This window comes from Canis aureus, chromosome 13, assembly GCF_053574225.1.
Source record: "Canis aureus isolate CA01 chromosome 13, VMU_Caureus_v.1.0, whole genome shotgun sequence".
Classification (NCBI taxonomy): domain Eukaryota; kingdom Metazoa; phylum Chordata; class Mammalia; order Carnivora; family Canidae; genus Canis; species Canis aureus.
In genome coordinates, this window is record NC_135623.1 from 69,212,863 (window position 1) to 69,239,854 (window position 26,992).

At 37.3% G+C, this 26,992-nt stretch overlaps 1 protein-coding gene across 3 annotated transcripts in view; it reads right to left on the reverse strand.

The window, feature by feature from the left end:
• SPOCK3 (SPARC (osteonectin), cwcv and kazal like domains proteoglycan 3) overlaps positions 1-26,992 on the reverse strand; it is a 407,633-nt gene that overhangs the window by 123,664 nt on the left and 256,977 nt on the right. For all 3 annotated transcript variants that reach the window (XM_077846573.1, XM_077846575.1, XM_077846574.1), the window contains 2 exons: positions 19,973-20,096; positions 4,476-4,590 (listed from right to left, as the gene is read on the reverse strand). In XM_077846573.1, coding sequence (XP_077702699.1) covers positions 4,476-4,590; positions 19,973-20,096 — 239 coding nt within the window. The remainder of the gene's footprint in view (positions 1-4,475; positions 4,591-19,972; positions 20,097-26,992) is intronic.

Below are 26,992 nucleotides of genomic sequence, written 5' to 3' on the forward strand. Positions count from 1 at the left end.
CCAATAAATCATGCTATCCCAGGGATGCCTGGGGGGGCTCAGCAGTTGAACATCTGCCTTTGGCTCATGGTGTGACCCTGGGGTCCCGGGATCGAGTCCCACGTCGGGCTCCCTGCCTGGAGCCTGCATCTCCCTCAGCCTGTGTCTCTGCCTCTCTCTCTGTGTCTCTCAGGAATAAATAAATAAATCCTTAAAAAAATAAATTCTGGTACTCCATAGGATAATGCCACCTAATACAGAGAGAAATTCTGTGAGATCTGCACACACACACACACACACACACAATCAGAATCAGAAGCAAGCAGCGTATGCGCAGGCTGCCAGCTACTGTGACCGGCCACCTGTTTAATTCTGATCCTCTTAGAAAACGAAGCAGAAAGAGAAACAGATGGAATTACAAGATTCCTAGTTTCTGATAAAAGGAAACTTGAGCTGTGCAAAAGAATGCAGGTCGTGGAGCCTGTGACCCACAGGACCAGAAAACCCAAACCGGTATTTGTGAGTAGCATTCTAACAACCATGCAGGCAAGCTAGTGTCCTCGGTCGCCAAGCTAGTGTCCTGCATCGTGGACATTTTGCGCGCGTGTACGTGTGGTGAAACCCTGACATCTATGCTCTTGGCAGGTCTGGAATATTCACGATGGCGTTAGTGACCCCAGGCGCCATGTGGTACCTTGGGCCTCTAGGCTTCATTCGGCCTCCCTCGCTGTGGCTTTGCACCCTACGACCAACTTCTCGCCCACTTCCCCCATCCCTCGCCCTTGGCAACCACTGTTCTCGTCTCTGGTTCTATGCATTCAACTTTTTTTTTTTTTTTTTTTTTTTAGATTCTGCATGAAACAGGGATAACCCAGTGTCTCTCTTTCTTCTTCTGGGCGACGGCAGCTGCACAGTGCTGTCCCGGCTCCTCCACGTTGCTGCACTTGGCAGAGTCTTGTGTTCTAGTACATACACAGGATGGAATACCAGGGGACACGGTTCCTCTACCCATCCTCACTGAACACCTGGATCGGTCCCAGATCTTATAAATGATGCTGTAGTGAGCGTGGACATGCAGGCGTCCCCTCGAGGTGCTGATTTCACTTCCCTGGGTACCTACCCAGAAGCGGTGTTCAGGTCGGATGGTAGTTCTCTGTTTAAGGTTAGAGGAAGCTCCCTGCTGTTTCCCACAGTGACTGCACCAACTTACATTCCCGCCAACAGCTTACAAGGGTTCCCCTTCCTCCACGGCCTCATCAACACATGTTCTTTTATCTTTTTGGTAATGTTGACATCTCTTTGTGAGTTCTCCGCCAATTCTGTTGCTGTCTCCTCTCCAATTCAAGATGTCAAATTATGGAGGTGTGTGAGGGTGTTTATTCGGATACTGGGGTCAGAGTAAAAAGCATTAGAGTCATATTTAAAATTAATGAATTTTTAAGAGATTCGATATAGAAAACCAGGGGATCCCTGGGTGGCTCAGCGGTTTGGCGCCTGCCTTTGGCCCAGGGTGTGATCCCGGGGTATTGGGATCGAGTCCCACATCAGGCTCCCTGCATGGAGCCTGCTTCTCCCTCTGCCTGGGTCTCTGCCTCTCTCTCTCTATGTCTATCATGAATAAATAAATAAAATCTTAAAAAAAAAAGAAAACCATAATAGCCATATAGAACATATAATCATTTTTGAAAAGTATTTGGGGGGGATTAGAACAGTCCAACTTGAGATTAAAGGAAATGTATGTTTTAGCTACTGATTGAAGACGGGCCATGCTTATTTACCTGCCTACTTTCAGAATCTGGAATTTCAAAAAATGTAAGCCATTCAAAAATCTTTGTTGCTCGGATGCATATACTTGGACCAGTTTATGCAAATCCGTTATCGTCTACGTTAGGAGAACGGAGGAGAAATTAATTTTTCTACTTCGTAAAGGAAATGAATTTTATTAGTTCTTACATCCTACACGTGGCTTTGGGGAATTTACTCTGCTTTAACGCAGAGAACACATAAGGTGGCGTCCACCTGGCCTCAAATGCAGGGAGGTGGGGACGAGGTGCAAGTCACCCCATCGCCGGTAGTTCCTTCCTTCCCTTTGTCTAAACCGAGAAGCTGTGGAGGGGGAGCCCCCTGCGCCGGGTCGGCCTGGGGCACACGCGCCTCCCGTGTGAGCAGCAGGTGACACAGCCGAAGGGCACTGGACCAAGTTTTCGGCCCCAGGTGTCCAGGCCTTCGGCTCGGCGGACAAACCACTTGCACAGTGTCCTGTCCTGCTCTTGCACAGCAGCACAGGACACCCTGCACTCGCTGTGCCCTGACAGTGCCTCAGAACGGGGTCGTTTTAAACTCTTCCCACACGCAGTTGAACACAAATGACCTTTTCTCCCCCGACCACACGACTTCAAGGACGTTTCCTTGTGGCCGGGTCGGGGCAATCACGGTGCAGAGAGGGGGGCAGCTGAGGCCGAGCACTGTTCATTCCCACGGGCCCCTCTGCTCACGCGTGTCCCCTCCACCTAAAGCACATCCGGTCCCCGTGCGGTCGGCGGGTTGGTGGGAGGCCCGGGCACACCGGTCCACTCCACACAGGACTCCTCGTGCAGGAGCCAGTTCAGAGCGGAGAAGCCTGTCCGGGAGACACCTGGTGGGGCGGGCGGTGCAGAGGGACCCACTGGCCACGGTGCCCTTCAGAGATTCCCTAAGAGGCTCCACTGAAGACAAGGAGCCTGGGACACTGAGCACTGAGCACCCAGGTGGGGTTTGCTTTGGGCCTGGAGCGACTTTCAGAGGAACAGGTCTTCAGTCATGCACACAGGGAGGGGGCTGGAGGAAGGCAGGGACCCTGCAGTTGTTCACTTGAAGGGAGACTCTAATTAGCTCTCAGCTTTTTGGGGCTGATTGATATAGTCAAGGTCTTGCTGAACAGCCTTATTCGGACTGTGCTAGAAGCAGTGGCCTGGGGCCTGGGGTGGGCAGGCCCGGAGGAAGCAAGGCCTGACCCCGACCACAGGCTGGCCGAAGGGACCAACGTGAGGCTTCAGGAAGGGCCTCTTGGGAGGCAGCCCAGGCCTTTCCTTCCACCACCCCCCTGGGCGCACACTGCCTCCATCCCAGGACCAGCTTACCATGAATTTGCAAATCAATTGACTTTTGAGTATTCAAATTGGCTTCGCTGTCTTCTTAAAGGTGATATGATAACACAGGTTTTTATGTTTAAATTCTCCTAAATATTACCTAATGAGTAAAGACCAATATAAGTGGCATGATTAAAGTTCAAAAGTTTTATGATCACTATATTGTACACCCGAAACTAATATTACGCTGGATGTTAACTAACCGGATTTTAGAGAAAAACTTTTAAGACAACCCTTTATCTCTGACAAAATATTAATCACGGTACTATAACATGGAATATCAAGTATGCCACGCTTAAGAAAATACGTATTATATGAGACTTCATAATAACTAAGATTTTTTTGTATCTGAAAATCAATATCTGTGCTTTTCATAAAAGAAGGCAACACCCAATTCTTTGCATTAAGGACACACAATAACGACTATTAAGTTATGAGATTCACATGGTAATAAAATACATGATAGATGTTGACAATAATCCCCTATAGAATGGATCTCTGACCAAAGGAACACCTATTCCCTACATTTCCTTCCTTACCTATAGCTAAAGATATAGATAATGCCCTATAAAATGGATCTTTGACCAAAGGAACATCTATTCCCTACATTTCCTTCCTTACCTAAAGAACTGAAACAAACAGCCATAGAGATATTTTTAAAGGCATCAAGGGTACCTCAAACATGTTAAGTAACACCGTGTAAACTATAATAAATAATATACATAAGGTCAAATCATACAACAGCACATGGGAAGTTAAATGTATTTCATTATTATATTATTAGACAAAAAGCCCATAAAAAGAAAGATTTAAGGACTCTAGGCCTAACCAAAAGAAACTTTAATTTATGAAATCATTCCAGTATGAGATACACACACACACATACACACACAGAATATGTGGGGTAGACATTTTCATTTTAAAACGTTTGTACTAAAAAAATAAATAAATAAAAAATAAATAAATAGATAAAACGTTTGTACTGACTAGTTTCACATCCGATCAAACTACTTTATCACTTACTACTTTACCGCTGATTTTCTCCCAAAAGAACAAAAAGGAATGTCAACACATTTTAGACACAATAATTTATAGAAGGTATTGCTTTAGGTTTCTTATATATGGTGAACATGTAGAAAAGAAGCATCCGACTGTTACTATCAAGATAAATAGAAATCTGTAGAAAACTATTACTTGCTACAAAGCTTGAGATTAAAAACAAAAGAAAACAAAAACGAAAACCCTACATGTACACCATGATTACTGTCGGATAGGAACCCTCATTTTGTATTTGATGGCAACATCTACTGCAAAACATTTTATTGACAAAAATGACCCTAACACTGCAGATAAGTTTTCATCACTTACCTCTCTTAACCCTTCTGCTTGGACCTGTGGGCTTATCTGGAGGACACGGGCAGCGTCCTTCGCAGTTGACTGAGAGCTGTTTTCCTAAGACACATGCCTGATACTCTAGTTTGCACTGTATAGAAAGAGAAAAAAATATATATATTTAGAGACATTTAGTTATATCAATAGAAAGTCAAGAAAGGGACAATAGCGCGCTGGTGATTCTAGTACACGTGGTACGGAAAAGACAGGTGAGTAACAACAGTATGGAATGCAGCGCGTTATACCTGATTTCACGTCTAGGAGCACCAACTAATTCTGAAGTGTGGCACTTGGACTTAGTTTCTTAGACGTTCTCAGCTTTGATTTTCTCATATGAATAACTGGAATAATAACAGTGAATCTACAGAGTGTTAAGAATCAAACGGGTGGTTTTTTCCCTAAAGCAGCAGCTACCACGGACGGGGCTCTAAGATGCCAACAGAGTCTCAATGAAACCAGCCAGCCAACATTATTATGGCACATGAAGTTCCGTTTTGTTTTCTTCAGGTTAGCTGAATTTCGTTTTGATTTTCTTTGTAAATAGTACCTTTCGTAGCGTTTTAATCCTGAGTATCCTTAACTCATGGTTAATTATTTCATAACTGCATGGTTGGACATGATTTAAAAGTTGTAAACCTACTCCATCTTTTAAGAGGCAACAATTACCCTCCTAGTCTACAGGAAATAGATCTTGCTAATTCTGAAGTAATGTGATTTCTTTAGTGCCTCTGTCCATAAATTTACTCAGTGCAAATTATTTTAAAATTAAGTAGGGCAGACTTTCTGGCTCCAATCGACAAATGCACCAATGACTAATTTAATTCAGCTTCAGCTGATACTAAGAAGGACTGAATACATCCAATGACTAATCAGATTACTCATATCTGTACATTTTTTTCTTTGTCAAATAACTTTCTAATGGACAAGCAAAATTCATAACTAGCCTTTCAACAAATGAGTTAAAATTATTACACGTGGAATGTATTTGTAGTGACTTAGTGGGTTGTTTTGGAGGAACAAACTCTTTCAAAGAAATCATTATTTTTTATTATTTGATGTTTCAGTAAATGAAGGAAATGATTTTGGTTTGTAAAATCATAGTGAATTTTAAATGTGATTAAAATGCCCAATGGTTGATCAAAAGTACAAATAGATAAGAAATTACTAGCATTTTAATGGCAGCCAGATAAGTCATACAAAACTGAGACTTCAAATGCAATACTTCTTTACTGTAACTTCTTTTAGCTTAATATTCCAGAAACCCCCAAAAAATATTCCAGAACCCCATATCTCATCAAATTCTGACTCATGACATAATTTAAGAAAAATTCAAAAACATTTATAAATGGTATGTGAGCAAAGCCAAAAGTCAATATTAATTATTGCTAATATTGAATTTTAAAATTTGAAAATATGTTAGCTCCCTTCAAACGTCTGTTATGCCATACTCATTTACATTCTAAATGTGACTTAAGTGTTTTTTTTTTATTTAAAGAAAATGAAAGCTCAAAAAATGGAATGAACAACAAAAATACATGAGTTGCTAGTTAAAAAAAGTTCTACCTTTTAGATAGCTTTCTTTGATAGAACAAGAATGTTCAAAGCTGTCTCAATTTGCATATGATGAAATTATAGCTTTGAAAAAGAATTATTTAATAAATAAGACAATTTCTTTTTCATAATGATTCTACCAAACACTTTGTTTTCTGTGTAAATTTCTGTGAAGACCAACAGAATCAGAAGGATAGCAAATCCACTCCATGTTTATAGTTATAAGAATCTAGCTTCCTATAATCAGAAAACTATTTAATCTTATTTATTTATGGATTGATTTTGAAGAAAAAACATCATTGTGAAGAATTTTACTCAATTTTAGGACATTAAAAGTACTATTTAAAAATATTTTTTTTAGCTACATCCCCTGATTGGATTTCTAATTAATGACATTCAATTTACTTAATTATCACAAAGCTGAAATATTTATAAAGGTATAAGTGAACTAAAATATCACATAAAGGGCACCCTCATTAGTTTATAATTACCAAAAAAATGGAAATTTTGTAAGGAAAGACATGATTAATGCATTCCTGATTATCTAAGACCTTGGTATTGAGAATACTTAAGTTGGGAGTTATTGTGAATAGCAAGCCCCCAAATGATTTTTCATTGGTCAAAGTTGACACTTGTCCGAGAAAGTAAGTTAAAGTCATTTGTTTAATCACAGGAACAAAGAAGAAAATATGACCTCATTATAGGGGAGATCTGATCTGCTCATAGAAAAGACTCCAACCATCAGGGTAATAAACCCTGGGACAGGCTGTGACTACAGATTTTTAAAAGATGCAATCACCACGGCCTTATTGTAGGGCTTACATTAGAGGTTCTCGGGGTGATTTTGCCCCTGGGGGAATCTGAAAACATTTTTGTTTGTCACAATTGTGAGGGAGGGATTGCTGCTGGCATTTGACCTCAAATGTCAATAGTGTCCTGGTTTAGGTTCTGGCCTGACAGTGAAGACAATGAATAACTAACTAAATCTCAAGATCTGTCCATATTTCCTTAGGAATTTTTTTCTTGGTCATTCATTAGAGTAATGCATATAAGATAAAAACAATCGTAGGTATAAACTACTTGCCATAACTACTTAAACTATCCAGAAAAAAAAATCCTGAAAAAAACAAATCAGCAAAAATAACAAAATACAGTTTATAAATGAACTTTCACTGTGGTCTTCCTGTGGGTCAAACATCGTGTTAAGCAGTTTTGATGCATTATATTTTGATCAATGAGGTAAGATAGGTATATGTTTTACAAATAAGTCTTTCAAGTGAAATTTAGAAAACAGGCAACTGATCAAAAATGCATGGCTACAAATGGGATTGGAGTACTACTGTAGAGCAGTGCCTCTCACTTAAAACAAGTATATAATTAGCAGTAGCTAAAGAGAGCAACAATGTTCAGCCTCTTATTGTAGTGATAAAAATTTTGATTCAATTGAAAAGAATAAATTGGGAATTTGGAATGTTATAAATCACTTTATTTTAGTGTTTGTTTTAATCTACTTTGGATTGACTAATATATTACATTATATATCTTTAATACCTTAGACAACCAATATCTTAGACACGACCTGAGAGCTCATGAATAGAATTCCTCGTAGCTCCCATAGCACATGTTCTCCACTTGAGTTTTTCTGATCGCTACTCTGATGTTTCCCAGGCAAAGACAACCAAAGGAGGAAAAAAGACTTGATTTAGACTTGAATCCATTCATTCATTGGGATTTGCCAATTATAATCACCTTATTATGGTAGCATAAATAGCAAGCAAGGAGTGGGGCATAGCAAAAACCTTCGGCAACCTTATGAACTGAAGTGGACACTACACATTATTTTCCCTTTTGTGACTCTACTTTTCATTAAGAAATAACATCCCATTTATTTGGGGCAACTGTCTCCTTTTCTCACCAGAGACTCTCTTTTGGAAAACTAATTTTCATACACAAATGTCATAGCGAACCACCCTTACCACAGGGCCAAAGTCCTGTGACAGGAGACAGGTTAGAGGCAACTTCTTATATTTAATTCAGAGCTGAGGAAAGAGAGGTAGATCCTTTACTGGGACAACGCTAGAGACGTGAGTACAGATGCTATTAAGCAAAATCAAAATGAGAAAAGGACCAACAAAGTCCTAAGAATGTTAAAGTCCTGAATTTAAGCAATCTTTAAGGCTAAATGGTAAGCAAGTAAATTTCCCCTTATTCTTTACACTTCAAACTGTTTTTTTTTTCTTCAAACTGTTTCTATCAGACATCTATAAATTGGATATTATAAAGACTAGATGAATTTAACCTGACATAAGATGACACGAGCACAGTAAGGACTCTTTAACCCAGGTTAACAAATTTATAATCCCTATCATGTAGTCATGAACCAGTTAAAATATTGTACTGGTTGGCAACTAGGCCATCCAACTAGGCAGAACAGTCAGGAAAACATAAGGCAACAAACATATATTTAAATCTTATTTTACTGAACACATTCTCTTAGATGTAGTATATTCTTTGAATAAATATATTCCTAATTTTCTAAATAGGAATTATTATTACACATCTTATTTTTCTCCCCAAATTAAATGCACCTCAAAATATCAAAAATATATCAATAAGAAAAAAGAATTCAATATCAATATCAAAAAGAAATTTCTCATTTGACACAGACCTTACAGTATCTTGTAGTGCACCATGAGGACATGCCAAGGAGAAAGCGACTGGACACATGGATTACGGACTCAGAACTAAGGCAATACTGTGTTTGCGGTGGTTTCTCTTTGAAGAGTATTGGAGTCTGTGCATGGGATGGTTATACTACATTCTGCGCTAAACTCAATTCAATCCAATGTAGTCCAAGAATGTCCAGATTGCATACTTCCTCACCTCAGCTGAGACTGAATATATGCATATAAAGAAATCTGACTCCTGAGCATACAACTTATCTAGTCGAGTTCTAAGATCATGTGCTGTCAAGGGTCTCTGACTCTGTGATCTGTGTGCACAATGCAGTGTTCATCTGTGCATTTTCCTCCTTGTTACGCTGTTGCTGTAAAGAGGTGTCCTCAGACTGCAAAATCTGGTAATATATTTAAAGACTTTAAGAATCAGGGGATCCCTGGGTGGCTCAGTGGTTTAGCACCTGCCTTCGGCCCAACGCGTGGTCCTGGAGTCCCAGGGTCGAGTCCCATGTCGGGCTCCCCGCATGGAGCCTGCTTCTCCCTCTGCCTGTGTCTCTGCCTCTCTCTCTCTCCTTCTCTGTGTATGTCTCTCATGAATAAATAAATTTTTTTTTTTAGAAATAAAAACTTTAAGAATCAAAAATATAGGGGTGCCTGGGTGGCTCAATCCATTGAAGTCTGCTCAGGTCATGACCCCCGGGGTCCTGAGATGGAGCCCCATATCAGGCTCCCTGGTCAGCAGGGAGCATCATTCTCCTTCTCCCTCTGCCCCCTCCCTGCTTGTCCTCTCTTTCTCTCTCTGTCAAATAAATAATAAAACAAAAAAATAATAAAATAAATAAAATAAAATAAAATAAAATAAATAAAATAAATATATATATATGGTGTGCTTACTTTACAATTATCTCCTTTTTACAGGTTTTACTCAATTTTGTCATCAAACCAAAATTCTTGTTTAAATTACTCCAGACAAATGTTGCTTTCAATTATCAGTAATAGTTTCAATCACATTGTTTGGTGATTGATATAATATATACATAACATTAATGAAGTCATTTTAACTATTGAGTTTTATTTTCATCATTTGTGTTAGTATAAAATATGGGCTTTGACAGATAACAGCTCAGACTTTTCCAGAGGGTGCAGAGTGGTTAAAGATAATTAAGAAATGGATGAGAATAGAAAGTTATTATACCAAGTACTTCAAAAAATTAGGGTGATATGTGAGAAAAAATTATTTTGATATAAATGGAAGTGAATTTTTTTTTAAAGAATGGCAATAAGGGGCACCTGGGTGGCTCAGTAGGTGAACAGCTGACTCTTGGTTTCAGCTCAGGTCATGATCGCATGGGTCACGGGAGTAAACCCCACGTGGGGCTCTTCCCTCGTGGGGAGTCTACTTGAAGATTCTCCCCCTCTGTCCTCCCATTCACACATGCGTGCTTGTGCTCTCTCACTCTCAAATGAATAAATAAATCTTTAAAAACTAATAAATAAAAAGAATAGCAATAAGTAACAAGGGATGTATTTTAAAAGAACATGCAAGGAGATGAAAGATTCAGGACAGAAAGTTAAATTTAGCTAACAAGTGAAAAGATGGAAGAAAGACCTCACTGTTGTCAATGATTTTAACAATCCTATAAATATATAAATACTAAGGGGTGGTAGCTTGGACATACATTTCAATGCCTGTGGGCTTTACACACTTAAGTTTTTATTATTAAGTTTAAGTTTTATTTTATTTTTATGTTTTATGATTTATTTATTTATTTATTTATTTATTTATTTGTTGTTTAAGTTTTAAAAACTTAACTCTTTCAATGAACATAAAGCTTGAGGAAATTTCCTGTTTAACATGCTTAAGAAATACCATGAACCTATTTAAAATTATGGACTGTTCTTATTGCCAAGATATATGCTTCACGGTCAGTAGCCCCTACACAGTTTTATTATGCACTGGTAGCAGCGATATACTTTGGAACGTGCTGGAAGGGAAAGACAGGGAAAAGTCGATGCACTTTGCTTTGACCCAAAGACACAATCACACAGAACTTAGTTTTTCCAGGGTGTAAAGCCCTCTTCTTGAGTAAACCCGAGGGAGTAACTTGGGAAGACACAACTTCCAAAGCGTCATCTGTGGACTCACTACAGGAATCCATGTGCATCTAAGCCTACAGCTCAGCGCACACCTTTGGAGAAGAAGAATCACGCAATGTTGACTATGGAAAAGAGGCTGGACCCATGAACTGGGGTGCTTGAGACGTTACGAGGAATGAGTTTATAAAGGAAAGGTGAAGATAACAAGGAAAAACAACAAGGATAGGTGAGACGGATATAGCTGAAGCCAACTAGTTAACCTGTCAGAAGTCAATAATTTATTGAATATTCTAAGTAAACAGTAAACAGAAGTCAATAACTTATTGAATATTATAAGTAAACAGTAATATTCAATAATTTATTGAATATTATAAGTATCCTTCTAGGATACACATGCATACAAATACATCTACAACTAATTCCAAGTGTCTCTCTCTATATATATATATCTTAATATATATATTCATACATATTAATACTTATTTTTTAAAAAAATTAATAAAACACACACACAACTCAACATGAGTTCATACTGAGACCTCTAGTTCCAATCCACCATCTCAGGATTCTTTCCACCCTCCCATTTTCCATGTTTGTTTAAGTACTTTCTCCAAGAACAAGAAACAGATTTACTTATACGATCACTCTATTTTCTCAAATGCCCCAGAGAACCAATCTCACAGCTTGCAGGCCATCTCTTCAGCACAGAAATTCCAGGAACATTCCCCACTAAATACCCCCCACACCTCCAAGCTATATCATAAAGTTCAACGCTTCCATATTGACTACTGAGCAGTGGATCCACTGACATTGGGCTGGGGAGGGGAGGAAAGGAACCCAACTTTTTTTTTCTTCTTTCTTTCTTTCTTTCTTTCTTTCTTTCTTCTTTCTTTCTTTCTTTCTTTTCTTTCTTTTTCTTCTTTCTTTCTTTTCTTTCTTTCTTTCTTTCTTTCTTTCTTTCTTTCTTTCTTCTTTCTTTTTTCTTTCTTTCTTTCTTTCTTTTTATTTTTTATTTTTTTATTTTTATTTTATTTTTTTTCTTTCTCTTCCTTCCTTCCTTCCTTCCTTCCTTCCTTCCTTCCTTCTTTCTTTCTTTTTCTTTCTTTCTTTCTTTCTTTCTTTCTTTCTTTCTTTCTTTCTTTTTCTTTCTTTCTTTCTTTCGCTGTAGCTCCACTAATTACTGAGAGAAGAGCGCTGGAATCTCACAAGGTGTGAGTGAGATTTGGGAAGGTCTTCCTGCAGAAATTGCTTTACAGATTTTTTAAAAGATTTTATTTATTTATTTGAGAGACAGAGCGAGCAGGGGATTGGACAGAAGGAGAGGGAGAAGCAGACTCCTCGCTGAGCAGGGCTTGATCCCAGGACCCTGAGAGCACGATTAAGCCATGCTTAATCCACTGAGCCATCCAGGTACCCCCCCTTTATAGATCTTGAAACCATTTTATATATACGTACAGGATTAGATTTATTCTATTAGATTTTCCAGGTGAATTACCATAATAATAATTTTGTAGTAACCCTCTTCACCTTCTATGACTTTTATTGGAGAATCTAGTTTTTCTGGCACTGTAGAGCTACTGTTGTTTTGTTTTTTTGTTTGTTTGTTTGTAGTATTAGAGGACAAATTCATTTAGATCTCCTGTGTTTCTGTACATTTTTTTATTTTGTTAAAGATTTATTTTTGTTTATTTATGATAGACATAGAGAGAGAGAGAGAGAGAGAGAGAGAGAGAAAGAAAGATGCAGATGGAGAAGCAGGCTCCATGCAGGGAGGCCGACGTGGGACTCGATCCCGGGACCCCAGGGTCACGCCCTGGGCCAAAGGCAGCGCTCAACCGCTAAGCCATCCATGGATCCCCACAAGTACCTTAAGTTTAACTGCTGTATTTTCCTTTGCCTAGACATTTCCTTCTCCATTCTGCCTCCCCTATGAGTCCTTCAGCAAGAGAAAGGGGCACCAGCTCCCGAACCACCCCACAAAGCACCTGCCAGTACCTCCTGACGTCTTGCCCACCTCCATCCTCAGTCATTCAGCGACACGGCTGGATGCCAACAGTTGGTAGCTTCAGAAAATAGGGCAGATTGAGCGGACTGCTTGCAAGCATCATTCCAAAACCAAGGAGTAGAATCAATTACTCTAATTCAATTGGAAAATCAAATGTCTTCCAGGTGGCTGGAAGGTCACATTTGATGTCCTGTCCATCTGTGTCTCCAGAAGAATGTAGCTCTTACTGGCAGTAAGTGAGCAATGATACCACCGTGCTCCTAGAAGGCGTCCAGGCCACCCCTGACTCACTGATCAGGGTTGGGGTTTTGTTGTTGTTGTTGTTTTTGGATACTTGTCCTAGATTCTTCCTTGTAGGCCAAGTGGGGTCTGGGGAATCACCAACATACCCTGCTATTTCTGGGTTCAGTCCTCAAGCCAAGTAGAAGGACTAAGAAAGAAAATTGAGACAAAGCCACCTAGATTGCCAAGGTAAATTGATGGTTTATGGGATTTGTTCAGGTGGTTGGGCCAGGACCCCAGAGTGGGGAAGGGGGACATTGTTGAGGTTGATTTTGTACACAGAATGGCCTCATTCTTCTACTTGGAGCTTCCTAGCTATTAGCCTTAATTATTATTATTATTATTTATTTATTTATTTATTTATTTATTTATTTATTTATTTATTTTTAGCCTTAATTAAATGTTGCATAAGATACACTGAGTGGATTTGGTCTCAGCATCTGTTGATCATATTCATTGGAATGGTTCACGGGGTGGTGCACTTATAGGAAAATTCTCTGGAAGCCAAAAAGATGTGGATATGAGAAATATAAAGGGGTATTTCCCTTACCTTTATGTGTGCACTTAAATACACTAATAATATGAATAAGTATATATAAAACACTAACTGCTCAACATTTTATATCGATACATATAGAATATTCTGAGAATAATATAAATTCAGGATTGAAAAGCCAAATAATTAGAATTTATTTTTACACAGATTTTTTCCTAGAAAATATGTTAGGATTATAAAAGTTCAGTGATTATTTCTACTTGTTCATATTCAACTGGTTAAGAAATTATATTTCACCTTCATTTGGTGATCAGATTTAACCACAAATGTAATATTTACACAAGAAGAATATATTAGTTAGTTTCTCCTGAGCAAATTTTTTTTTGTTGTTGTTAATAAGACAATTATATTGGAATTTCACCCTCGATTGATCTCCAGGGAAATAACTGATGTCCATAGCATGCTAAACACTTAACACTAATAAATGACTCCAAACTTTCTCATTTCTGTCAGCTGAGTTTTATGTTTACCATCACTTCACTTTTTTTGCTCCAAATGTCTATTCCAATAAGTTAATATCATAATTATATAGTTTAATTAAATATGACTTAATGCTTCAATATCAATGCAAATTACAGGGTCAGGTTTCCATGAACACAATGTTGAATGTCTCCGCATCAGTGAAGATGAATATTCTTTACAAAGTCCATATCTAAATAAATATACACAAAAAACTTCTAAAAGGCCAGTAACTGGGTTTTGTTAAAATGAAGTAACAGTCTACCTATTAGGGTGTCTTTTAGATTCTTGCTCCATTTTAAGTGAAAATCTAGGAATTCACTTATTTCCCAACAATGGAAGACAACAGAGTTTGCCTTGTGTGCCTCAATATACGCCGAGGGGGTAGGAACAGGGAGTGTTGGAAGCCAAATCGATGTGAGAACCAGAGTCTTTCTGACAGATCGCCCCACAAATGCAGACCCGTGTTTCATAGAACATGATCCCTTATCAGGCACCTTCACGTTGTGCACAAGTTTGCATCAGGTGTGCTGTTGAGTTCCTTTCAAATCTGAGATTTTATGATAAAGTCCCGTCACATGATTTCCTTTAATGTGCAGGGGTTTACTACGAGCTTGTCCCTGTCAGTGACCAGCTAACATGTTGGAGCTGTGGTCCTGGTCAAGTCGGCAAGCCTGAGCCAAAGGCACGATCCACAGGGAAGCTGCCCTGAAACGGTTCAAACGGAAACCGTGCACATGGATTTCAGAATGTGGATCTTCCAACATAAAATCATCTCCGCTCAAAGCATCCAGAGGCAGCGACACAGGGTAATGAAATACTAAATACTAATAGATAGAACACATCAGCATGGTGAGGTGTCCGGAAATGCTGGATCTTTTGAAATGTACAAGGAGCTACTAGAATTAGCAACTATTAATTAAGAGAAAGTAAGAGAATGCCTCAAATATGGAAAAGTAAAGAAAAATAAGACATGGCAGTAAAATGAGAAAACAAAATGTGATGTTCTCAAGTTGCAACAAAAAAGTAAATGCTTCTCCATGAATGCTACTTTTCTAGTTTATAAAAAAAAAATATATAAAAAATAAAAATATAAAAAGAACTTAAAAGCAGCAGTGTGAAGAGATCCAATAGTGGTTCTCAACTACGCCTACATATAAAAATCGCTTGAGGAGCTTTTAAAATTCAGATTCACAGGATCTCATCCCAAACCAACTTAAGTAGCATGTCTGTAGCCAGAGTTGGGAGCTTTAGTACAAAATGGTTAACTTTCTGCTTGCTTTCCCTCAACACACACACACACACACACACACACTCAGTTTCTTACAATGTTAATTCCTAAGGAATTCACCATTTTTTTAAAGATTTTATTTATTTATTCACAAAACACACACACAGAGAGAGAGAGAGAGGCAGAGACACAGGCAGAGGGAGAAGCAGGCTCCATGCGGGGAGCCTGACATGGGACTTGATCCCAGGACCCTGGGGTCATGTCCTGAGCCGAAGGCAGACAGACGCTCAACCGCTGAGCCACCAGGTGCCCAGAACTCACCATTACTAAGTTCAATTGCCAAGGAGTATGTGACTAAATATGAAAAAAAAAAGTCCAAAATCACCCAGTGTGTTGTCCCCAGGGAGTTGGTATTACCGATGCCATGTTAAATTCTAAAACATGATTATTATTTATTGACTTCGGCCCAGCAAATGTATCATCCATTTTAGACAATTATTGCCGTGGTCCTATGGATGCTATATTGGAGAACAGCTCCTAGGCCTTACTGAAGCAATACACTCAAAATAGACTTCACCTCAAGTAAAGAAACAAAGACCTTTATCTTTTGTGTCAATTTCAGGAACGATTACCTCTCAAGTAACCTTGAATAGACTTATATTTTGATTTTTCTGGCATTGCTGAATTCAAAAGAATTCAGAAAATATTTGTTCTTTTAAAAAGAAAGATGAGCTAGGCTTCTATTAAAAGTGTCAATCATTTTTTTTCAAACGGGAAGAAATCAGATGTTACAAAAACAGTTCTTACAGAAATTACAAAAGTCCCAATATTTTTTCAAGTAAATCAATTTTTTTTTCATAAATTTTCATCTATTCCTTTTTTTGTGTGTATACATTTTTTAAATACTCTGCTGAGGATTTCTAGACAAGCTGACAATCTCAGAGCTTGAACTCCAATAAAATAATTATTCCAAGTCGGTTAAAACTGAGTAATGAGAAATACTTTCCAAAATTATATCTTAGTTAGGGCATTTGACTAAAGTCTCCCTTTGGCTACCTTGTGATAACCTCTTTCTCAGCCCAACCCTCAACTCCTGCACCTATTATACTTTGTGATGACCTCATCTCCAGTTAAGTTGTACAGTGGAAGCGTGATTTATAATTTCCTCTCCATAAATTGAGCTGAAGCTACTGAGGGAATGCAGTGGGTCTAAAAAAGAACCTGAAGGAAGATTATTTGCAATAGTAAAACAAACAAACAACAGACAAACAAATGGATATGCAAGGGAGCCAAAATACAGAAAGATGGTACAGAGACCAAGAGCTCAGGCCTGGGCTTCCATCCTGGAAGGGGCGAGGGGTCCCACACCCCGGACTATAAGCACCTGGCTTCTGACCAGTGTTTAACATATTGAGAATACTCAGCTGAGGGATCAGAAACCTCAAGCAAGGAGCTTTATGAACCATACTAAACCTAGAACTTGGAGTTCACCATTACAGTGAGCTCAAATGCCCCTGAGTTTGCTCAAAGCTGTTTAAATCTCCATCTGTCAGAATTTGCTGAGCCTATTGACAAAGATGAGTGAGCCAAGAGCCAAAATAAATATCCTGTGACTCCTGCACCAATCTTCTGTTTTCATCCCCAGGTAATTGGATGCTGGAAAAATAATAAGATTACCATCTCAATAAGGCATTTGCCTCTGTGGTCTTTGTTCTCAATCTAGTACCGGTAATACTCTGTCTTACAGAAAAGAAAAAAGAAAAGAAAGAGAAAAGAAAAGAAAGAAGAAAAGAAAAAAAAGAAAAGAAAGAAAAGAAAAGAAAAGAGAAAAGAAAGAGAAAAGAAAGAAAAGAAAAGAAAAGAAAAGAAAAGAAAGAGAAAAAAAGAAAAGAAAAAGAAAAGAAAAAGAAAAGAAAAGAAAAGAAAGAAAAGAAAAGAAAAGGAAAAGAAAAGAAAAGAAAAGAGAGAAGAAAAGAAAAAAGCTAAGGGCCTTATTTTGAATTTTAAGCCAATAAACTTCTAAAAAACATTATTAAGGATTGTTTAATAGAAGTTCTTACTGGGCTAAGATCTCCACTTAGTTTGCATTGTTTTACACAGCTCAGCATTAGTATTGGTGGTCCAAAGTGGAAAAATCACCAAGTTAAATTAGAATCAATTAGAATCAATCATTAGAAATGAGGGTGGTGATTTGGGTTTTACTAAAAGCTTATATTCTTTGAGCCGTGTTCTTTTCACATCTTCTTGTCAACAAGGCATGTACGCAAATAAATATTAAAATAATAATGCAATGGTTTATCATCCAATGGATTACTCAGAATGGTCAAAATTCAATGGATTATTTAGAATGGTTTTATTAACAATATTTATAAAACCATACGATTTGTAAGCTGGGGAGTCTTTGAAGATGTTTAGTACAATGGAACAATGGAATTGTTCCATCGGATTGTTCCATGGATATATATGTGAATTAATCTACCTGAGACAGGCATGTTTAATCTGAGGTGGGAATATGGTTGTATTTCTCCACAATCATCAAGCAAGACCTCCTGTGTGGTCCCAAAAGGAAGAAATCACTTATGATTGTAACTTCGTGCTCTGTGAAACTAAATTATACAGAACTTGTTTTTTTTAAAGATTTTATTTATTTATTCATGATAGACATGGAGAGAGAGAGACAGAGAGAGAGAGAGAGAGGCAGAGACACAGGAGGAGGGAGAAGCAGGCTCCATGCCAGGAGCCAGACGTGGGACTCGATCCCGGGTCTCCAGGATCACGCCCTGGGCCAAAGGCAGGTGAAAACCCGCTGGGCCACCCAGGGTTGCCAATTATACAGTACTTGACCATCTACCAGGAGCATCCTTAAGAGAGCCCCAAACAAATAGATGGGGGCTAATGTTAGCGTGCTCCAGAGACACCCTGGATGCAAGCGTCCTCCCGCACACGTACTTCGAATGTTGAGAATGACAGGTTTATTTTAGCTAGATGCCAGTGAAAACTAGTCTCTCCCTTGATTCAACCTGTGCAACCATCAGTGTTCATCGAGTGCAGCCGAGATGAAAATTTGCTTGCCATGTAGCTCTACCCACCAATTTGAATATTACAATCTGCAACCTCATTCTCATTGAATAAATCAGTGTAGTGATTTACGTTTTCACGTAGGATTTGGAAATAAGAGATATATTCATTCTTTCTTGTGCTGAAAGCATGAATTTTCCTAATTCGCAAAACTGGGACTCTGGACCAAGATTCATCACCAAGATCAAGGTCGTACTGAAATGACCAGTAACATTCTCCATTCTCTCCTAGCAATGCACATCTTTAGAAGGTCAGCAAATAAGCACATGGCAGCTTTACGGAGATGACACAGTACTTAGCACCAAAGAAGTACTCTGCGTACATTTATTGACCCAATCTATCTATCTTACCATTGTGGCGCCATTGAGAAGATTAGTAATTACAAATGCAAGTTTAAGTTGTGAGGACAGATTTATGAAGAGAGGGGATGGCTCATAAAGACGTATCTATGAAACAAAATGTCCAGGTAGCTAAAAATTTTTGGGACTCTCCTTGCAGTAAGCAAACTTAGATATGAACTGAAGAAATTTATAGTTTTCATATATTCTGTGTAATGTGAAATTCAAAGAGTTCCTTCGTAAGATATTAATATGTTTAATAATAGGGCAAGGTCCCACTAGGGAAACAGTACAATATGCTACTGTACTCTTTTTTAAAACAAATACAGTTTTAAAAAATCTAATTTTATAAATTTATCTGGCCTCAAAATTTCAATATGCTACTGAACTATTTTTTAAAACAAATACTGTTTTAAAAAATCTAATTTTATAAATTTATCTGGCCTCAAAATTTCAATATGCTACTGTACTGTTTTTTTAAGCAAATCTAGTTTTAAAAAATCTAATATAAATTTATCTGACCTCAAAATTTCATGTAAGAGCTTGTGAGCCTACATTCTTTTCTTTGACATAATCAAAGAAAACTTATCAATGTCTTATTCGGTAAAGTTCTTGAAAGCTCCTATATATTTGAGTAATATGGGGACACTGAATAAAGAGGCAGATAATGTAGAGGAAAGAATGGACACTAAATCAGAGACGGCAATACATACTGGTTTAAATGTCAGTAAATGGGTGAAATTTGCTATATCCTTCTGACCTTTAGTCTTCTCATTTGTTAAAAGGAATTTGGGGAGGCTTAAAAGTAATACTATAGAAATAACATATGAGATAAAATAAGTAATGATAATGGCAGATTGTAGCTGCTATTGTTGTTATAATGATGATAATTGTGAACGTTACGGGCAAGCCACGGTTACATTTCTGAACTCTTTAATAGTTGCAACAAAGGAAATGTTGCTTTTAATGTTGGAGGGTCCAGAGTGTTCGCCACTTTAGTATTTCAAATTTTAAAAATTCTGATATAGGGGAGACAAATACGCATTAAATCAGATTCCAAACCAGTGAGATTATTTGCACTGTTTTAAAAGCTAAGTAAATTATTTGGATGAGTACATGGGAGACTTAATAATTTTATTCAGTTAATCAGTAAATACACATTGCATATTTCATATGAAATGACTGTGACTGTCTTTACCTGAGAAGAGTAGGTGTGACCATCTGAACCACACACGGGGTTGGTATAGGCCACCGGGCACTGCTTGCAGGTGGATGATACGGGACCCCTCCATTGCTTATGGCCTACTCCCGCATCTTTCATGCTGTTAAAACAACAACAATAACTATACTTAGTGCATTTTTTAAAAAAAATACATAAATCGATATTAGCATCATGCTTTTTTTTTTTTCCAGGTCACTCCAGCTCTTGAAGATAAATAATCAGTAAACTCCACGCTCATGTTAAATATATTAATCAATATGGTATTTATTCTTCATGATAATCTTTAATTTCATATATCAAGGTTTTCCCATAATAAAATAAGAATACATTCCTTTGAGATACTCTGCTGGCTGCTTAGTTATGTTTCATCATACAGATTTTTTTGTGTTGACTTGTAGTTATGATGTATTTTTGATAATCCCTGAAACAGAAGCGACAATTGCTCAGCAATAAAGATCTATTCTGTTAAGAACAGTGACAGAAAAGAACACCTGATTCCCCTGGTGTACCCAATGTGCTTGAAAATAAGAGCAGCTTATTTTGAGAGAAAACAGCAATGAAGAACTCTTCCAGCAACGACTAAAATTTAAAAGCCAAGTTAGTGGGTTTAGTGATAGCCAGTCCTCTTTTTATTGTGTAGAAATACCTCAGAATAGATCCATTTTGAGGCTTTGATCTAGAATAACTTGGGAAAACACATTATTTTCTGTTACCTATACTTAAAAGTATTTGTTTTTCCACTTGGATTAAAATGCTTATTGCTCTACCTATTTGTGTGAATGATTTACATACAGAGGGTTAAGTGCTAAGAAATAAAGCAACAGGAAATCTATTCAAAAACACTTAATATTTAGAAATCCTTTAGTAAATCAGTACTCATTCCTATTCATTAAAATTGTTTATAGAGACTAATTCGTTGTGCCTATCCTAATGAGAAAAGATGTTTTACTGGAAACATTTGCTTCTATTTGCTTTACATTTTTTTCGTGAATAAGTCAAACCTACAGAAAAGTGATCCCTAAACACTGTTAAGAAATATAATCTGAATTTCTATTTTAGGGGAAGAAGTTCAAACTATGTGTTTCAAATTTTGATAAAATTCCGATGGACATTGAGAAGAATTTTTTATCCATTCTTCTCCTCCCCCCAAACCTGCTTGTCTCAAAATTTTCCATGAAGCTATCATAGCTCCAAACACTTCTCTATATTTCAAGTCTGTAAATTTTGCCAAAAGACTTAAGATTTTGCCTGGCCAAAGAATTCATGTCATAAGAGAGAAAATGAGAAAGACAACCATGCTGCTATTACTAATTAACTAATTGGCACAAAATTCTAATGAGAATTAAAACAATAACTGGAAAATTAAAGACATTACTCAATACCACTTTAGACTTATAAATTACAGAAATGGAGCAGAGGGAAATAAAAGAATATTGAATCTGCATTGTTCTTTCACATTGTATAATCAAAGTAAGGCATAAAATTATGCAATCAGTACCTTCGGAAAAATTATTACCAAATTCAGGTTCCTCATCAACAGAAGCTATTTTATTAGAAAAAGCTGTATGACTTGGGATACATATATGTATACAGTATATATGTATATATATAAAAAAACCCAACTTTAGTTATCCTTATTCCCTTCAAAGCCAGCATTGCTTTCAAATTCCTAAAGTACAACCAAACACTTTCAAATTCCCCAAGTACATCGATAAAAATGGTGTCTTTTACGCAGACTTCATCCTGCTTAGAATTCGCTGAAGTATCATCAACATTATAAACATTAAAATATTGCATATATTTGTACCAGCATTTTGAATAAGAGTTGATGCCAAATTATATCATTTCTGAAACCAGTAGAATATTTACTTATGTTTATTTTTAAATAAAGACATTAGATGAGGGTAAGCTAACCAAAATTCATATTTTAACACATACTATTCATACCATAACACCTGGAGGGTGAACAGTGAATCATGAACATTTTATTATATTCAGTAAATCCAAAAGAAAGAAGTTAACATTTTGTCATCATAAGATAGTCTTTATAGAAAAGACTTTATATTTAACAAAACAGTCTAGAAATTTGAGCCTAAGCTTGAAACCTGAAATTCTAAATACTACAAGTTTTACATGTTCTGAAATCAGTTCAGACTGATGTAATTCACACAAGGTAGAAAATTAATTATTTCATTTTCTGTGGAAAGACAAATTACATTTAAGCAATAAAGGGCAATATAGAATGTAGTTTTTCCATCCACGTATTCATGTTGGAATTAAGGTGTAAATGCAAATGAATTTCTAGGAATCTTATTTGAATAAAAAAATACTTCCAAAAATTCTTAATTAGCAATGTACTGATAGGAATCACCAGATATACACAAATAAGGCATGTAATTATTTCAAAAATCAAAACATCTATTTTTGAAAAAATAAGGGATTTACATGTGAAAACAAAATAAACAATATAACATGATAGACACCGGAGGACAAACAGACCATCATTACCAAAGGCTTTAGGATTCTGAGTAATGTGATCGTCTCTGAAGGCAAGGGCCGGCTCTGCCAACGTCTTGGTGCCCTTAGCCGAGCGCCTCGGGGTAGCTGGGGCCCGAGGTATCTCCACCCGCTCCCTTGGCCACCGAAGACACTTGCATCCCAGAGGCTATTTTATCAACGTTATCATGTGATGCAGAGTTTGTTCGGTTTACTATCAGAAATGCTACTCAGAATTAGCATTACTCACACTCTTGTCTATTAAAATCTTTGTCTTGTTCTTAGAAAAACTAGTGATGTAGATGAGGTTATAACCTGAAAATTTCTAAGATTTAGGGGCTCCTGGGTGGCTCAGTGGTTGAGCATCAGCCTTGGGCCCAGGGCGTGACCCCGGGGTCCCAGGATAGAGTCCCACGTCGGGCTCCCTGCATGGAGCCTGCTTCTCCCTCTGCCTGGGTCTCTGCCTCTCTCTCTGTCTCTGTGTCTCTCAGGAATAAATGAATAAAACCTTCAAAAAAATTTCTAAGATTTAATTTAATATCTATGCAGTGTATGTAACACATAAACATATATAATCACATAAAAATGGAGACTATCTTTTTTTTTGTTCGATTAGTAATAACATTTTGGAGGTCCTGTTTAAGAGGGAACAGCTGTGCTTCTAGGAGAGACAGCAAGGCCATGGGGGGAGAGTGGAAGGCTTGGGGAAAGGCAGAGGGGGTCGGGCTATCAGAGTGAGTGTCTGGGACGTGCGGCAGGAGGAACAAAAGGTAAGAAACTAGCATAAGCAAAAGCATCACTAGGCATATTATCCTGAGTGTTCTAAATGTAGAAGATCGTCAGTCTTTGAAAGTAAATCTAACTTTTTGCTATACCAAAATCCATTCGCATATAATTATTTTGAATTATTATCAAACGGGGCGATACCATTTGCTCCCATTAATGAAGCACCAATTCAAGCTGGCTGCAAAATTCTGAAATTACTTAGAGACCACTCTTCCAATAGCAACTCCGCTAGATTAGACTTCTAAAAGGTCTATTTGAAATAATAAATTTAAAAGAACTATTTGAAATAATAAATAAATAAATAAATAAATAAATAAATAAATAAATGTACTATTTTTCAAAAATACATACTTCAATTTTGAAGATTTAAGAATTTATTTGCTGACTTTACAATGGCATCCTATATATGGCCATAATCCTTTCCCTTAAAGAGCAAAAAAAAAAAAAAAAGTATTTTTGAACCCAATGAAATGAAGCATTAAATGATAATCTATGACAAATAAAGTCAAGGATTTTTCTCAAAATCTCCTTGTTTGAGTGTTCCGCCATTCAGGTGCGAAGTTAGTTTCATACCAATGTATCTGTCATCGTGCTTCTAGTAGGTTGAACATTAAACTCCTCAAATGGATTTGTACGATGGCTGGTGCTCCTTCCCATGGCTTCCCCTGGGGCAGTTGAGCTCGCCCTTCACCCCCTTTGCCCCTGGCTCGCCCTTCACCTTCACCCCCATCTTCCCTGTAGGATGGCAAACAGCAGTCACCCAGGGTGGGGGGGCGGGGAGCCAACGGTCTCTCGTTTCTCTAATAACTACAATGTTAATTACCTCTACATCTGTTTATTCCATTACGGTCTGTTTGGTTTTCTGTTTAGTAAATCAATTTGTGCGTTTTAACAATATAATGTGAACACAATGTCCGTGTTTCAGGATTTACATTGATTTTGGAAGGAGTACAAATGATGTTACCAAAACGGTCAGGAGGAAAAAAAAAAAAAAATCTCATTCCAGTTTGATTTAATTTTGATACATGACCATGTCATTAATCAATCTTGACAAGTCACTAACCTCCCTGGGTCTTAATTTCTTCCCTTATACAATGCGAGGCTCCGTCAGTATGGATCATCTGATCTTGAGTCTATAAATCTGTAATAAAATTACTTATACAAAGACACTCAAAAATGCGAAGCATAGACAGTGCATTGGGGCCATATGTTAGGATTTCAGGACTTGACAGCATTACCAAGCGAAACAAATATATCTCCGTGGTGTGAAGGGTGTCGGCTGGGCCAAGAGCCAGACTGGAGTGCTGAGGTTGCAAAATTCAGCTATCTCAAGGGAGCAAAAGAAACGTACGGAGGAAGGCCAGTCTTGTGATAACTAATGCAAGAGAGAAGATAAAATGCGGCGTGCTTAAAAAGGCATGATTTCTAGAAAGTATATGTAAGAATTAAATACTCCTATTATAATATCAAAAAGCATCACTGATAAATCATAGAAACAAAAAGATATCATATTTATAGTATAGACAATTATACATCTTTCTAAAACTCTGTAGTCCCTAAATCTGACATCACACATAATGAATTCTCATTTCCTTAGGCCACAAAAATAACAAACTGAAAAAAATGCCCATTTATTTATTATGTATTTACCTGAGGAGGAGAATCATCAGGGTTTAAGTCTTAATTTCTTAAGTGTATTTGCTTTTTTCTCTACGCACTTACACTAACTTCGCTTCAACAAAAGATGTCATCTTAATCTGCTAAGACAACAGGCAAGGGAACACGGATATTCTGTGAATATCTGAACCGAGGACAGCCCAGTGTGATGTACGTCTCGTCTCGTTAATACCTGACACTTCAGTTCCTTGGGGCAGGCAGGTTTTTTACGTTCTTGGGGAAGAATTCTTTCTTAACACGTAGCTAACAACTTACGATTCGTTCCCATTGGCCGTGGCGCTTCAACAAACGAGGCTGCCCGTATTACTTTTTTTGCCATGGGTGTTAGAAAAGGACGGATGGTATTAGCACGGTGCAGGAAATCATTTTGGGGGCCACACAAATACATGAATTTCACTCAAAAGCCCCCTACAGAACTTATTAAAACTGTAGCAGCAGCTATTTGCTTCCCATGATTTTTGTACTTAGTATGACAGTAGTTTAAACAACGGAGCAAGGCGCAAGCAAATCAATTTTAATTTTAAGTAAAAAAGACATATTCTACAAATACAAAACAAACATTTATTTATATTAGAACGCGTTATTAACTATGGCTACAGAACTACGGAGATCATATAACAATAAGTTGGCATCGTTTATCCTGCAATGTGAACAGAAACTTCTTGTTCCGTATATATTACAAAGAACTAAGATTCATAGAGAAAGCTCACTTGGGGGTGTCTTTCAAAATTCAGTGATGGGAGTAATTAATTAAGTGTATCTTTAAAAACTATTCATTGCATAAATTGAATGCATCCTAAAAATTGACTGTAGTAATAAATTCTCATCATGACCTGTATTTACCAAGTCAACTTATATCGCACAGTAGTGTTGCCAGGAAATCCAAGTAATTAGTGATTTACAGAGCATACTTTCTACAGAGTAATAAAATTAAATATCAGAGTTTAGAGTGATGTGGATAATTTATAATGTTCCACACTTTCTTTTAACAAATCTTAAAATAATATTGCTACTTAAGTAGAGTACACGTGAGGTTTATTTCAACAACCAGCATATTTGAACAAGGATCTTACTAACACAAGAAACCAAGTTAGTAAGGGTAACTTTCTATCAAAGAGTGTTTCCCTGACCTTATTTTATTTATTTATTATTTATTTATTTATTTATCTATCTATCTATCTATCTATCTATCATCTATTTATTTATTTATTTATTTATTTATTTATTTATTTATTTATTTAAGCTTTTATCTATTTATTCATGAGAGACCCAGAGAGAGGCAGAGACACAGGCAGAGGGAGAAGCAGGCTCCACGCAGGGAGCCCAACGTGGGACTCAATCCCGGGTCTCCAGGATATGCCCTGAGCCAAAGGCAGATGCTCAACTACTAAGCCACCCAAGTGTCCCTCTGTGACCCTATTTAAAAGTGATGTTATCATTCTGAGATTTGAATCATGGACAAGTTATAATATTTGAATGATACCGTTCATCAAGTAAAAAGTTTTTTTAAGCCGTGAGCATCTTCACAATTATTAAAGACATCAGCAAATAACTTCAATTTCAAAATAGACATTCCTATAAATGACACTTTTTTCTCAATCTGATCCCCAATGGGCTGAATGAGTGCTAACGGTTTAAAATGTATAAACTGTAAGTGATGTCAAATTCAGATTGTAGTCCTTCCAGTTTGCACATGATTAATTTCAAACATTATTTCGTTACTAGAGCCCTCTTTATTTAGCTATGGTGAAAGTATACCCAACTGCGAAGGATCTAGATTGTGTAAGATTTGGGGGTGCTATTATGGATTAGAAACATCTGTAAGTCTACTTCCAGCAAAATACAGACCAAGATGGGGAACTCATGATCTTACATATGATAAACCAATTATCTAATTAACAAGTATGTATAAATGTATTCATTGAAAGAAGAGCTGGAAATGTACTTTTGGTTTTCAAGCTAATAAAATATCATAAAACAGAATTTTAGGAACTGAGTTCCTGAGTTTATTTACACAAATTAAAGGATAGACGTTCA